The 11,330-nt window shown below is 50.8% G+C and overlaps 1 protein-coding gene across 4 annotated transcripts; it reads right to left on the bottom strand.

Moving 5' to 3' along the window:
• Positions 1–4,457: 4,457 nt before the first annotated feature.
• Positions 4,458–10,163, bottom strand: IRF1 (interferon regulatory factor 1). Of its 4 annotated transcripts, none has more exons than XM_075715379.1 (9): positions 10,044–10,163; positions 9,027–9,126; positions 8,649–8,825; positions 8,245–8,294; positions 7,984–8,119; positions 7,669–7,794; positions 6,775–6,818; positions 6,034–6,169; positions 4,458–5,560 (listed from the first exon to the last, which is right to left on the bottom strand). In XM_075715379.1, exons 1-9 carry the CDS (start codon positions 10,128–10,130, stop codon positions 5,463–5,465), a joined length of 954 nt encoding a protein of 317 aa, XP_075571494.1. In that variant the 5' UTR covers positions 10,131–10,163; the 3' UTR covers positions 4,458–5,462. The 4 variants fall into 4 exon arrangements, with proteins under 4 accessions (XP_075571494.1, XP_075571495.1, XP_075571496.1 ...); XM_075715380.1 differs by having other exon boundaries at positions 4,458–5,563; positions 6,775–6,806; XM_075715381.1 differs by having other exon boundaries at positions 6,775–6,806.
• Between the last annotated feature and the right edge of the window lie 1,167 nt (positions 10,164–11,330).

Here is an 11,330-nt window from a genome sequence, read left to right as displayed (position 1 = left end):
ATCCTAAAGCTCTAAAACTAGATAAGGAGAATTTGGGATTTTTTGGGTTTTTTTTAAAAGGTTTCAAGGTTTGCAAGTAAGCTGCAGCCGGTGATGGTTTAAGTATGGTGTAAGTGATGGAGAGCCTCTGCTCAAGCAGCCTGCCAAGCCTGCAGCATTATCTCCGTTCATTTCCCAAATGACCACTGATTACATGATGCCTACTTTCTGGTTTCTATCAACAGATGAGGAGAAGGCTGAGGTACTCAACAATTTTTTTGCCTCGGTCTTCACTGGCAACCTCTCTCCTCACCCCTCCCAAGTCGATGGACTGCAAGATGGGGATGAGGGGGCTAAAGGGAAGATCAGGTTCAGGACCACCTGAGAAACATGAGCACACATAAGTCTATGGGACCTGATGAGATGCATCCCAGAGTCCTGAGGGAATTGGCTGATGTAGTTGCCACGCCACTTTCCATAGTACTTGAAAAGTCCTGGCAGTCAGGTGAAGTCCCTGGTGACTGGAAGAAGGGGAATGTTGTGCCCATTATTTAAAAAGGGAAGAAAGGAGGACCCTGGGAACTACTGACCTGTCAGCCTCACCTCTGTGCTTGGGAAGATCATGGAGCAGATCCTCCTAGAAGCTATGCTCGAGGACGGGGAGGTGATTCGAGACAGCCAGCACGGATTCACCAAGGGCAAGTCCTGCCTGACCAACCCAGTGGCTTTCTATGAAGGAGTGACTGCATCAGCGGACAAGGGAAAAGCAATGGATGTCATCTATCTGGACTTCTGTAAAGCCTTCAACACAGTCCCCCACAACATCCTTCTCTCTAAATTGGGGAGACATGGATTTGATGGGTGGACTGTTTGGTGGATAAGGAATTGGCTGGATGGTCGCATCCAGAGGGTCGTGGTCAATGGCTCGATGTCCACATGGAGACTGGTGACAAGAGGAGTCAGGGGTCCGTACTGGGACCGGTGCCGTTTAACATCTTCATCAGCGACATAGACAGTGGGATCGAGTGCACCCTCAGCAAGTTTGCAGATGACACCAAGCTGAGCAGTGCGGTTGACACACCAGGAGGATGAGATGTCATCCAGAGGGACCTGGCCAAGCTGGAGAGGTGGGCTTGTGTGACCCTCACGAGGTTCAACAAGGCCAAGGGCAAGGTCCTGCACCTGGGACGGGGCAACCCCCGGTATCAGCACAGGCTGGGGGATGGAGGGATGGAGAGCAGCCCTGTGGAGAAGGACTTGGGGGTGCTGGGGGATGAAAAGCTGGACATGAGCCGGCAATGTGCGCTGGCAGCCCAGAAAGCCAGCCCCGTCCTGGGCTGCATCCCCAGCAGCGTGGCCAGCGGGGCGAATGAGGGGATTCTGCCCCTCTGCTCCGCTCTGGGCAGACCCCCCTGCAGCCCTGCGCCCAGCTCTGGGCCCTCAGCACAAGGACATGGAGCTGCTGGAGCGGGGCCAGGGGAGCCCACAGAAATGCCCCGAGGGCCGGAGCCCCTCTGCTGCGGGGCCAGGCTGGGGGGGCTGGGGGTGCTCAGCCTGGAGAGGAGGGGGCTGCGGGGAGGCCTGAGTGCGGCCTGGCAGTGCTGAGAGGGGCTGCAGGAAGGGGGGGGGCAAGCTTTTAGCAAGGCCTGTTGTGACAGGACAGGGAGTAATGGATTTAAACTAAAGAAGAATAGATTTAGACTGGATATAGGGAAGAAATGTTTTACAGCGAGGGTGGTGAGGCACTGGCACAGGTTGCCCAGAGAGGCGGTGGAGGCCCCATCCCCAGAACCATCCCAGGCCAGGCTGGACGGGGCTCTGAGCACCCTGGGCTGGTTAAAGCTGTCCCTGGCACTGCAGGGCTGGGCTGGGTGGGCTCTGAAGGGCCCTGCCCACCCAAACCATTCTATGGTAATTCTATGTTTTCCAGCACAGAGGTGATTGCTATTTTTAAAACACTTGCATTGCCTATAGATCTCTCTCACTGTCACACAAGGTTCATAACACAAGAAAGAGCCGCTTGCCCTTCGAGCCCTGCCCATAAAAAAGCTTTCCTTTTATTGCTTTCTCGGGGTTTGGCAGGGGTGAGTTTTCCCCAACAACCTGCTCTCCTGGAATGGAATTACTTCCCAGCTGAATGTAGCTGGGTGCATATGAAAGGTGAAAACAACTCTTATTCCAGCACAGGAAAGCCAGCTGAAGTTTACTGGGTTTACAAAGAGCTTGATTAGGGTAGACAAGTTCAGAAGAATCTGATGTCAAGGTTTTCAAACAGTTTTCATCGCATAGGCTATGCAGGAGGTTTATCCTAAAGAGCTCATGATGCCTCTCTGGGTACAAGCAGCCTAAAGGTCTCTGTAGTTTGCAGCGGAAGAAGAAATGTCGCTTCGACAAATCCCACCCGCCCTGGAGGTGATGGAGGAGCCAGGCAGGCATTGCCATGGCACAGCAGCCTGAGTCTCAGCGGGGGTTCAGGGAGTCACACCCCTCCTGAGCTGGAGAGCTCAACTCTGCTTTTTTTTTTTTTTTTTCCCCCTCCCACAGAGTTCAAGCCAACAAAAACAACAACAAAGTCCTTTGAATTTGGCAGTTATTCACCCAGTGAAGCAACTGGACGGATAAATTCCACCCCGCCATGGGACTTCACCACTTTTAACTGGCAAAATACCTAATGGTCACGCACGTGCCTCGGCAGGTGACGAAGGAAAGCATCTCCTCTGTCCTGGTAAAAAACACCCTTGGAGCGTGTCTGTGGGTGTGAGGCACTAGCTGCTGTTTTCTTCTGTCCTCAAATCTTGGTCAAACCTTTTCTCTGTGAAAATTTAAGTGCTGGGGTTTTTGTGTCTGAGCATAACTGTGAAAAGCTTGCTCTTTTTAATGCATGAATGGGCAAATTATTCTCTACCTTATTTTTAGCGTCATAGGAAGTTTCCCTTCTCTCTCTTGCCCCCTCCACCCCGTGTGTAACAAACTTGCAGCGGTTCCTAAACAAAGCCCATTTCCTCTGGTCATGTCGATGACGCTGTGATGGGGTCCATTCCCGGGCAGCCGAAGGCGGCTCCAGGTCCAGCTGCCCCACGCGCTCTCCCGGGCAGCAGCTGCTGCTGCAGCTGGGCAGGGCACAAGGCCGATCCGGTGGGCGATTTCTTTGCTCGCGCGCAAAACGTTCCTGCTCTAGATCTGCACCGGGTGGTTGTGCGGGATTTTAGGTGGGTGTGATCCGAGGCAGCCGTGGCCTCTGCTCCGGCAGCCCTGGTACGCAGCGGGTTCCCGGCTGGATGGATCCCTTCCGGAGAGTCGGACCCTCGGGCCAGGTACCGTGCCAGGGAGCGTGACCGCTGCGGCGGGGACAGCAAGGTCATCGTCCCCCCGGCTGCCGCCCATGCAGAGCCAGGCTGAGGCCGTAGGAAGCTGCTCGCTGCCTGGTGCCACCTGGAAGGGTGCTGCCTGCAGCTGCCCGCTTTGGGTTGTCCTGGCCATACGGCCGGTTAATGACTAACAGGCACCGCAGTAACCCTGCCCAGCCTCTCCCTCCCCGGGCTGCACGTCCAGACTGTGCCGTATCCAAACCTTTTTAGCTGTGCTGGATTTGAGACCCACCACCTGCTTACTATGGCACTTTTCCCCCCCCCCCCCCCTTCCCTTGGTAAACCCCACATCTGTCCCTGCACGTCTGCAGGTTAAGTCACAGTTAAGCACAGTTAAGCCCGTGCCAAAGGCAGTAGGAAATGTCCGCTTTGTTCCAGCCCTTTGGGTTGGGTCTTCCTCTCCCGCAGCCTGATATTCTCCTCCGGCCACCCTCTCTCTCGCTCAGTGACTGAAGTTATTCCCCAAAGGCCACCGTGGCGCAGCTTTGATCAGCCCGGGGGTTTTCCAGGCAGTGGCCGATGCCAGTGGCTGCAGCTGGAGACACATTGCGACAGGCACACTTGTCTCCCACCCCAGCCAATGCAATAACATGCCAGACCTTTCCAGCCTGGAAGTATAGCAAATGAATAAAATGTACAGGGGAAGCCCAGCTTGCTTTCCCCTTGCCTTTTGCATTGGGCATTTGCTTTCTTTTTAGGCAAACCTGAGTTATTTAGCTAGGTCTTCACTGCTGGTTGTCTTATTGCAGAAGCTGGCAGTGGTGCTGATAGGGACATCCGTACCAACTTGGTGCATAGTGGGATTTTTTTAATAGCATAGCCTGTAATCCTGCTCTAAGTTAGACCTAACTGTTGCAGATGATGGTAGGTACAAACCAATGACCTGACATGTGCACAGCACCTGGGCAAGCAGCATTCCACTCATCAGCTGCACTGGGAAGAGCAGGGGGGTGGAAAATGGGAGCAAACTGTACTAAATTCCCTGTGCTGTCATGACTCATGAAAATGAAAAAAAAAAAGAAAACCCCACCAACTGGCTCTGTTGGGGTATGTTCAAGGAATCTGGAACGCATTCGCAGAGCTCTCCCATGAGAAAAAGTAAACAAGTCATATATAAAACACTTTTATTAAAACAAATATACACCACTTTTATATACAAAATGTACAAGACAATAGTCTATTACAGCTTAGTGATTTTAATTCCTATGTACTACAAACTAGAACCTCTTCCCTTCCATCATGCACTCCCCTGCACCCGCTGGCCCGGGGTGGGTCTGCAGGGCGATACAGCGTGCTGCATACAGTACTGTAGGTATCCTGGTAGAGTGCTAGAAGGAAGCTCGGAAAGGCATAGTATAAATAATAGAGCTCTATCAGTGCAAAAATTGTCTCATGAAGCAGCTCTTCAACTATTATGTGGAAATAGATACGGCACGCCTACGAGCAGGTAACTTGCTATGAGCGAACCTGGGTAACTGTACTACACGGAAGCAAAGCCTAAACTGAATTTTTCACATTTTATTGGTCTAAACTATTTACACGGTTTAAAGTTGAAAGATCTGAAAGATGAACTATGTGATGGAGCAAATCAAGTGCAATTTTTTCTAAGTGTAATGACAGTTGTAAGCTGAACGTCACCAGTGTTGCACAAGTAAGCAGCAACCAAAACTAACAGGCAAGAGACTCATTTGCAGCGTCTCTCCCAAGCACTCAACGAGTAAAGTGCTCGCCACATCTCACACGGGGAGGACGGTAACCTCCTCCCCAGGCCTCCGGCACAGGACACCAGTCAGCGGGAGACCCCACGGCACATCGGCAACCTTCCAGCAAAAGCTTCACCTCCAAAGCAATGACAAGGTGTGTACTGCAGCCGAGCACCTTCGGTGCCACGAGTCCTGTTAGTGAGATGGGAGTCCTTTTTTTTTTTTTTTTTTGGGTTTTTTGGTTTTTTTTAATAATGGAGTTGGTTTTGCTAACCCTTTCAGGCCTAAAAGTTAAACGGAATATAAAAGCTACTTTCTTTGTTCAGTCAGTAACAAACAACTTCTTCCATTCTCCTCAGGGTTGTCAAAGTTCCCACCCAAGAGCAGTTCATGGTCGGAGGAAGCCAGGGGTTTACAAGCCACAGGGAATGACTTGCATGGTAGGTCTCGCTGTCTCCAGCCAGGAGAAGTCTAGGCTGCTTTTCTGGTCGAAGAACCTGAGCCCCATGTCTTCTAGACAAAATAAACCAAGCGTGAGTACTGAATCACATGCGGCAAGAGCAAAATAGTCAATATATATTCATATATAAAAAAAGAAAGATTTCTCAGCTGTGAGCAAATACGGAAGACTAATATTTTGGTAAAGGAGTCCAAACACTCTCTATTCAACTGTCCCATTTAAGCTATTGCCAGTGGAAATTCTTCAGTTACATTGCAAGGATTTCCTGAAAGCTGCCATAACTTACATGTGTATAACCCCAAGACAAATCTGTAGTATGCTCTCACTGGAGGCGTTTTTTGCCTTTTCCTTTTCATCAACAAATCCCTCGCAGCCTCCCAACAGGCTACTCGGAAATCAGAGAACCCCGGGATGTGCGAATTCCTCCATTTGCTTTGCTCCCTCCCAGTTAGTGTCTCGCATGAAAACCCTCGCCTGCCTCATCCCGGGGCCTTGGCCGTCAGCGATAACCGAGGACCTGTACCTGAAGTCGTGTCGATCTCCCCATCCTGCTCCTTGTAGCTGTAGGTGCCGCACATGGTCTGCGTGCCCGGCTCATTGGTGAGAAAGCCTTTCCCCCCAACGCTGGTGGTGTGCCAGTCTTGGGCTGGTTCGAGCAGCTGTAAGAATAAGGAGATGGTAAAAACTGCTCCTTCTTTCTGGGGGTGCAATGTTTTATTCCTTTAACTAGAAGACAGGTAAGCAAAAAAGATCAAATTATATCTTCTCATGCTAAGTTACATAAAACTTTTTACTCCCAGTTTAAAAAAAAAAAGTTAAGGCAAAACAGGGCGGGCCAGAGCACCTTCTGGGATGAAACCCCCATCTTATCAGTAGGATGAGCGTGACATGCCTGGAAACACAGATTAAGCGCCACACATGTCAGAGGAGAAGGAAAAGGCAAAATAAAAAAAACCCAACCCTCTAGAGAAGCTTTGCAAACTCTAATACAGCAACCTCTACTTCTAGCAGTACTCGATAGCTTTCTCTGACTTTCACATAAAGAGCAGATACTTCCACGGACGTGTCCTCTCCAGCTCATATTTGTGAAGTAGCCGCCTTTTTATATCTAATTTTTCAGGCTTCCTCATTAAATAAGGGTCTTGGATTACGTAAGTGTATGTTCAGCTCGTATAGGGCTGGATCAGATAGCTGCTTCCCTTCCTCTCTTGGTGCAAAGAACAACTCTGGCTAATTTTTTTCTGACCAGAAGGGCTGGTTTTACCTTAAAAATGTCCGGATTAATTTCCTCTTCATCTTCGTCTGTGACTGTTTTGTAAGCACATTTAAAAAAAAAAAAAAAGAGAAGAAAACAGACATAGATGTCAACTTTTCGCACGTTAGCCCTCACACTTCTGCTTCATTGCCACACAACCTACTCCATATTCTCTTGTCACACACCACCACTACCTTTTACTTCCCCCCCACGGATGACACCGAGGAGTGGCTCACGGGTTTGAGGCAGGGGGGCCCATCAGCAGCTCCGTGCCCCACGCGCCCCACAGCCCTTCATCTCGGATGCTCTTGGACAACTGCACGTTGGGGTGCGTGGCTCCAGCCAGCAAGAGCCACCAAAGCAGAGCCCGCTTGGTGTGCAGGAGGAAGATGATTTGCACCCTGAGTGAAGAACCACTCTGATATATCCCTGTTCAGTATTTTTTTTTCTCCATTGGGAAGCATGGTTACCTCCGCTGTCACTACTGGACCTATCTCTGTCCTGCTTCTGGCATCGCCTCCTTCCAGCTGCCTCGGGAACCCCCAGTTCCACCCTCCCGGCTCAGAAATCTCTCCTCTTTTTTACAGGCTGACCTGGCCATGCCATCGCGTTGAGCCTGCGAGATGAAGCCTGCCCCTTTGCCCACGCGTGCAAAGGAAATGGCATTTTGGAGCCTTTCACCCACTTCTGCAGGTGGCATGTGCCTGTCTGTAACCCAGCCAGTTTGCCAGCTCCAGTGACCCAAATCCATCGGGTGGAGGTTGGTTTGTTTGTTTGGTTTTTTTTCCCCTACAACTCTTCTTTCTCCTGATCCCCCAGGCACTTCTTCATCCCGCTGCCTCGCCTCCACCCTGCCTCCCGTAGACCGATCAAAGACCAGGGTAGGAAAAGAGGAGCACCCACCTTCTGAGGATGAAGCCAGGGGAGACACCTGGAGCTGGTAGAGGTCGTTGGTGCTGTCAGCCATGGTGATTTCCATCGGTGGCCTCCAGTCAGTCAGGGAGCCGCTCACCTCGCACGGGGAGAGGTCTGCAGGATGCACCAGGAAGAGTTGGCATTCACGGGAGAGACACAACCACCTCCATTTCCTCCCTGCCCGCCTGACGGCGCAGCCAGGCCCAGCCCCAAGGCTCATCTTTGTCTTCTGGCACGCAGATTGTGGGTTTAGCACAAACAACACTTTCCACTCTGCTCAGAGAGCTAAAAACTGAGTCTCACCTAAGGTGATGGACGTGCTCTCAACCTCCACTTCCTGCCCTGCGTAGTCATGAACAGTGTAGCTACTGTGGTCATCTGGCAGAGGAGTGTTGGTTAGTCTTTCTGCTGACTCCTCCATCCTCATGTCTTCATACGACTACAAAAATAAGGGCAAAGAATGAAAGACCTGTGTAAGAATGCACAAGTTCCCATATAAAAAAAAATTAAGCATGAAAACCACCAAAACCTCTAGCTTCTTCAGCTGCCTCTACAGACACATACCTTTCTCTTGCTCCTGTTTCTTGCTTCCCTTGAAGACTTTGACTTCCTTTCTGTTAAACAAAAATAAGACAAATGTGAGAAAGGGCTGCGTGGCTGATACTTCAGGCGAGCGTGAGCTCTTGCAGCTTCGAGCCCTGCTCAGCAAGCTCTGCTACCACCGTCCCGGCAGCAGCAAGTCCCGGTCGCCTCCCGACGATGCCTTTAGGCAAGTTTAAAGAATTTGGGATAAAATGAACCATTTGTACCAACTGTTATCAATGGCACTAACCAGTGACTAACGCCAGTAGCACCGGTGCTACCAACAGGTCCGTTAGACCCCTGCCTACACAGAGCAGGAAATTTAAGCGGTGTTTAAGCGCGGTGGTGGAAGCTGCGTAACCCCAGCTGGATTGCCGAGGGCTCACCTTTCTTCTGATCCTTTGTCAGGGGCGGCAGCATCCTGTAAACCCTGACAGCACTGGAGCCTTTGTTGATGCTTTTATCCTTCACTTCTTCGATGTCAGGCAGTGAATTCATAGCACAGCGGAAGTTCGCCTTCCAGGTTTTTGGGTCAGGGTCTTTCTCGCCTACTTTGTATCTTCCTGTAAGTAAGAGATGGGGGTGTGTTTAGCCTTTTCAGCGCTCGTTCTTCCCACAAAAAAAAAAAATTATTTTTTCTCTATTTTTGCTGACATATATACTAGTAGGTAATGTAACTACCCAAGGTGTAAGTCAAGACAAAAAAAATCCCACCTTGTTTGAGATATTGATAGGGCTGATGGAAATGTAAAGCCAGCACGCACCTGTATGAATGGCCCAGCTCCGGAAAAGGCAGGCGTCTTTCTCCATGTCCCAGCCGTGCTTAGCTGCGTGCTTCCACGGGATTTGAAACATCATCTTATCCTGAAGTTAAACCAATAGAGATTTGAATTGAAAAAGCAGCATTACGTGCCAGTTTGGAATGATGGATTTAACCAAAGAATTCTCAGTAGCAGCTCAGAAATTTTATAAATGCTCTGCTCTGTATCTTAACTAAGCAGCCATTGTTCCATCTATTTTGTTCAACGCATACAAGGTTTTTTTTATGAGTTCTGAAACTGGGAAAGCCGCATGTGGTACGGTACCATGGAATTAAGCAATATTGTCAATTTTATCCCAGAAGCATTTAAATACGTTGCATCTAATCTATTGATGTATCATTAACTACAGTGTATCATCCAGGTACGCTTTGGTAGAGAATCCCTTTTTAAAGTTGCCCACAAGACCTTGCATGAATCCCAAGAAAAACATGTCATAGCTTAAATAGCTTGGGATGGCTATGGAAGCTTCAGAGAAAGAGACCTCATTCAATAAGCCGAGCGATCTCATCCTGCGGCACAGGGATGTGCCTTCCACGCCAAAAGGAGGCGAATCCGGAGTTTCTTTCAGGCCAAATCTTAAAACTGGGAGCAACTGGGAGTGTAACAGGAGCTACTCAACTGGGACAGGAGGTGACTTGGCTCAAGTGGGCAGCAGGGGTTAAAAGAGATCTTGGAGTTTTCTTGGTTCTCCATCATGTTCATGTTGCTTTTATTTTAATTTATCATTTCCCTCCTGGGAATTGTCCCAGGAAAAAAAAAAATGGAATGACTACATTGTGTACCAACCAGAGCTACCTTTTCTGAAAACAAAAACAGTTGGTTTTTAAACATAATGCTTGCAAGCTTTCTCCACGTCCTTCTTTCCTTTATGATCCTGACTTAGTGTCAGCTAAGAACAAGGATGGTTAATGATCCAAAGTAATAACGATAATGGTAAAAATAGCAATAAACAACCCTCACCTTGTTAATCCATATCAGTCCTGGTATTTTATTGGAATTAATCTGCATTTCCAACCAGGGCCTCATGCGCATTCGTGACACGGGCATGTTGTCTGTGAAAGACAGAACAGGTTAGCAAAAAACTCACCACTATTTTAACCCTCCTGCAGCGTCACCCCTCCCTTCCCTTCGGTACGGTGAGCGTTACTACCAACACTACCAACGCAACCCAAACTACTTTTCCAGCATCTCAACTCTTTTTCAGGATCTTTTCCACCTGCTTCTGGATGGCAGCGCTTCCTGCCCTGCCTGGGGAGCACCAAAAACGCACCTGAAGGTTTGACCTTGGGAAGGAAAGGAGCCGATTGCAGTGGCGGGGGCTCGGCCCGTGTTCTCGGGGGGTTTTTGGTGGGATGGGGGGAGCGCAGCCCCGACCCTGGGAGGGACCCCACCGCCAGCACCGGCGCGGTTTTCCCGGGAGTGGGTGCGGGTGTCCCCCCGCGGGGACCGGCGTGGGGACCCCCCCCACCCTCGGCGACCGCAGAGAGGCACTAACTGCACGGTCACCGCCTTAGAAGTTTATTTAGTAATTAAATTGCGCAAGGGCGGGGAGCCCACCCTGCTGCAGGGGGGGATCCCCAATTAGCAACGCAACCAGCCCCGGCAGAACCGTGCCCAGTGCTCCAGCCGCGCAGGACCTTTCCTTCCCCTCCACTCAGGACCTTTCCCCGCCGTGCAGGACCCTTCTTTCCCTGCCATGCAGGACCTTTCCCCGCCGTGCAGGACCCTTCCTTCCCCTCCACGCAGGACCCTTCCTCCCCCTCCACGCAGGACCCTTCCCTGCCACGCAGGACCCTTCCCCTCCACGCAGGACCCTTCCTTCCCCGCCGTGCAGGACCCTTCCTTCCCCTCCACGCAGGACCCTTCCTTCCCTGCCACGCAGGACCCTTCCTAACCCGCCGTGCAGGACCCTTCCTTCCCCTCCACGCAGGACCCTTCCTCCCCCTCCACGCAGGACCCTTCCTTCCCCGCCATGCAGGACCTTTCCCCTCCACGCAGGACCCTTCCTTCCCCTCCACGCAGGACCCTTCCTTCCCCTCCACGCAGGACCTTTCCCCACTGTGCAGGACCCTTCCTCCCCCTCCACGCAGCCGGAGCGGGGTGGCGCGGCCCTCCCAGCCCTTCCTCTGCAGAAATAATTTCCTGTTTGCAGTGGGTTGGTTGTTTTTTGGGTTTTTTTTTTTTTTTTCGTTCTTCTTCCCCAAGTCAAGCGGAGCAAGATCTCCCAAACAACACGTTTGTAACTTC

This window comes from Pelecanus crispus, chromosome 8 (genome assembly GCF_030463565.1).
Source record: "Pelecanus crispus isolate bPelCri1 chromosome 8, bPelCri1.pri, whole genome shotgun sequence".
Lineage (NCBI taxonomy): Eukaryota > Metazoa > Chordata > Aves > Pelecaniformes > Pelecanidae > Pelecanus > Pelecanus crispus.
This window is presented reverse-complemented; position numbering and strand designations above follow the sequence as displayed.

What these genes read in the sequence shown, in the direction of transcription:
- IRF1 (XM_009490948.2), bottom strand. Translation starts at nt 10,130, where the DNA reads ATGCCCGTGTCACGAATGCGCATGAGGCCCTGGTTGGAAATGCAGATT. An exon ending in GAGCTGGGCCATTCATACAG is followed by an intron (nt 8,826 to 9,026) that starts GTGCGTGCTGGC and finishes TCTTACTTACAG; the next exon opens with GAAGATACAAAGTAGGCGAG. An exon ending in GGAGATCGACACGACTTCAG is followed by an intron (nt 5,564 to 6,033) that starts GTACAGGTCCTC and finishes TATTTTGTCTAG; the next exon opens with AAGACATGGGGCTCAGGTTC.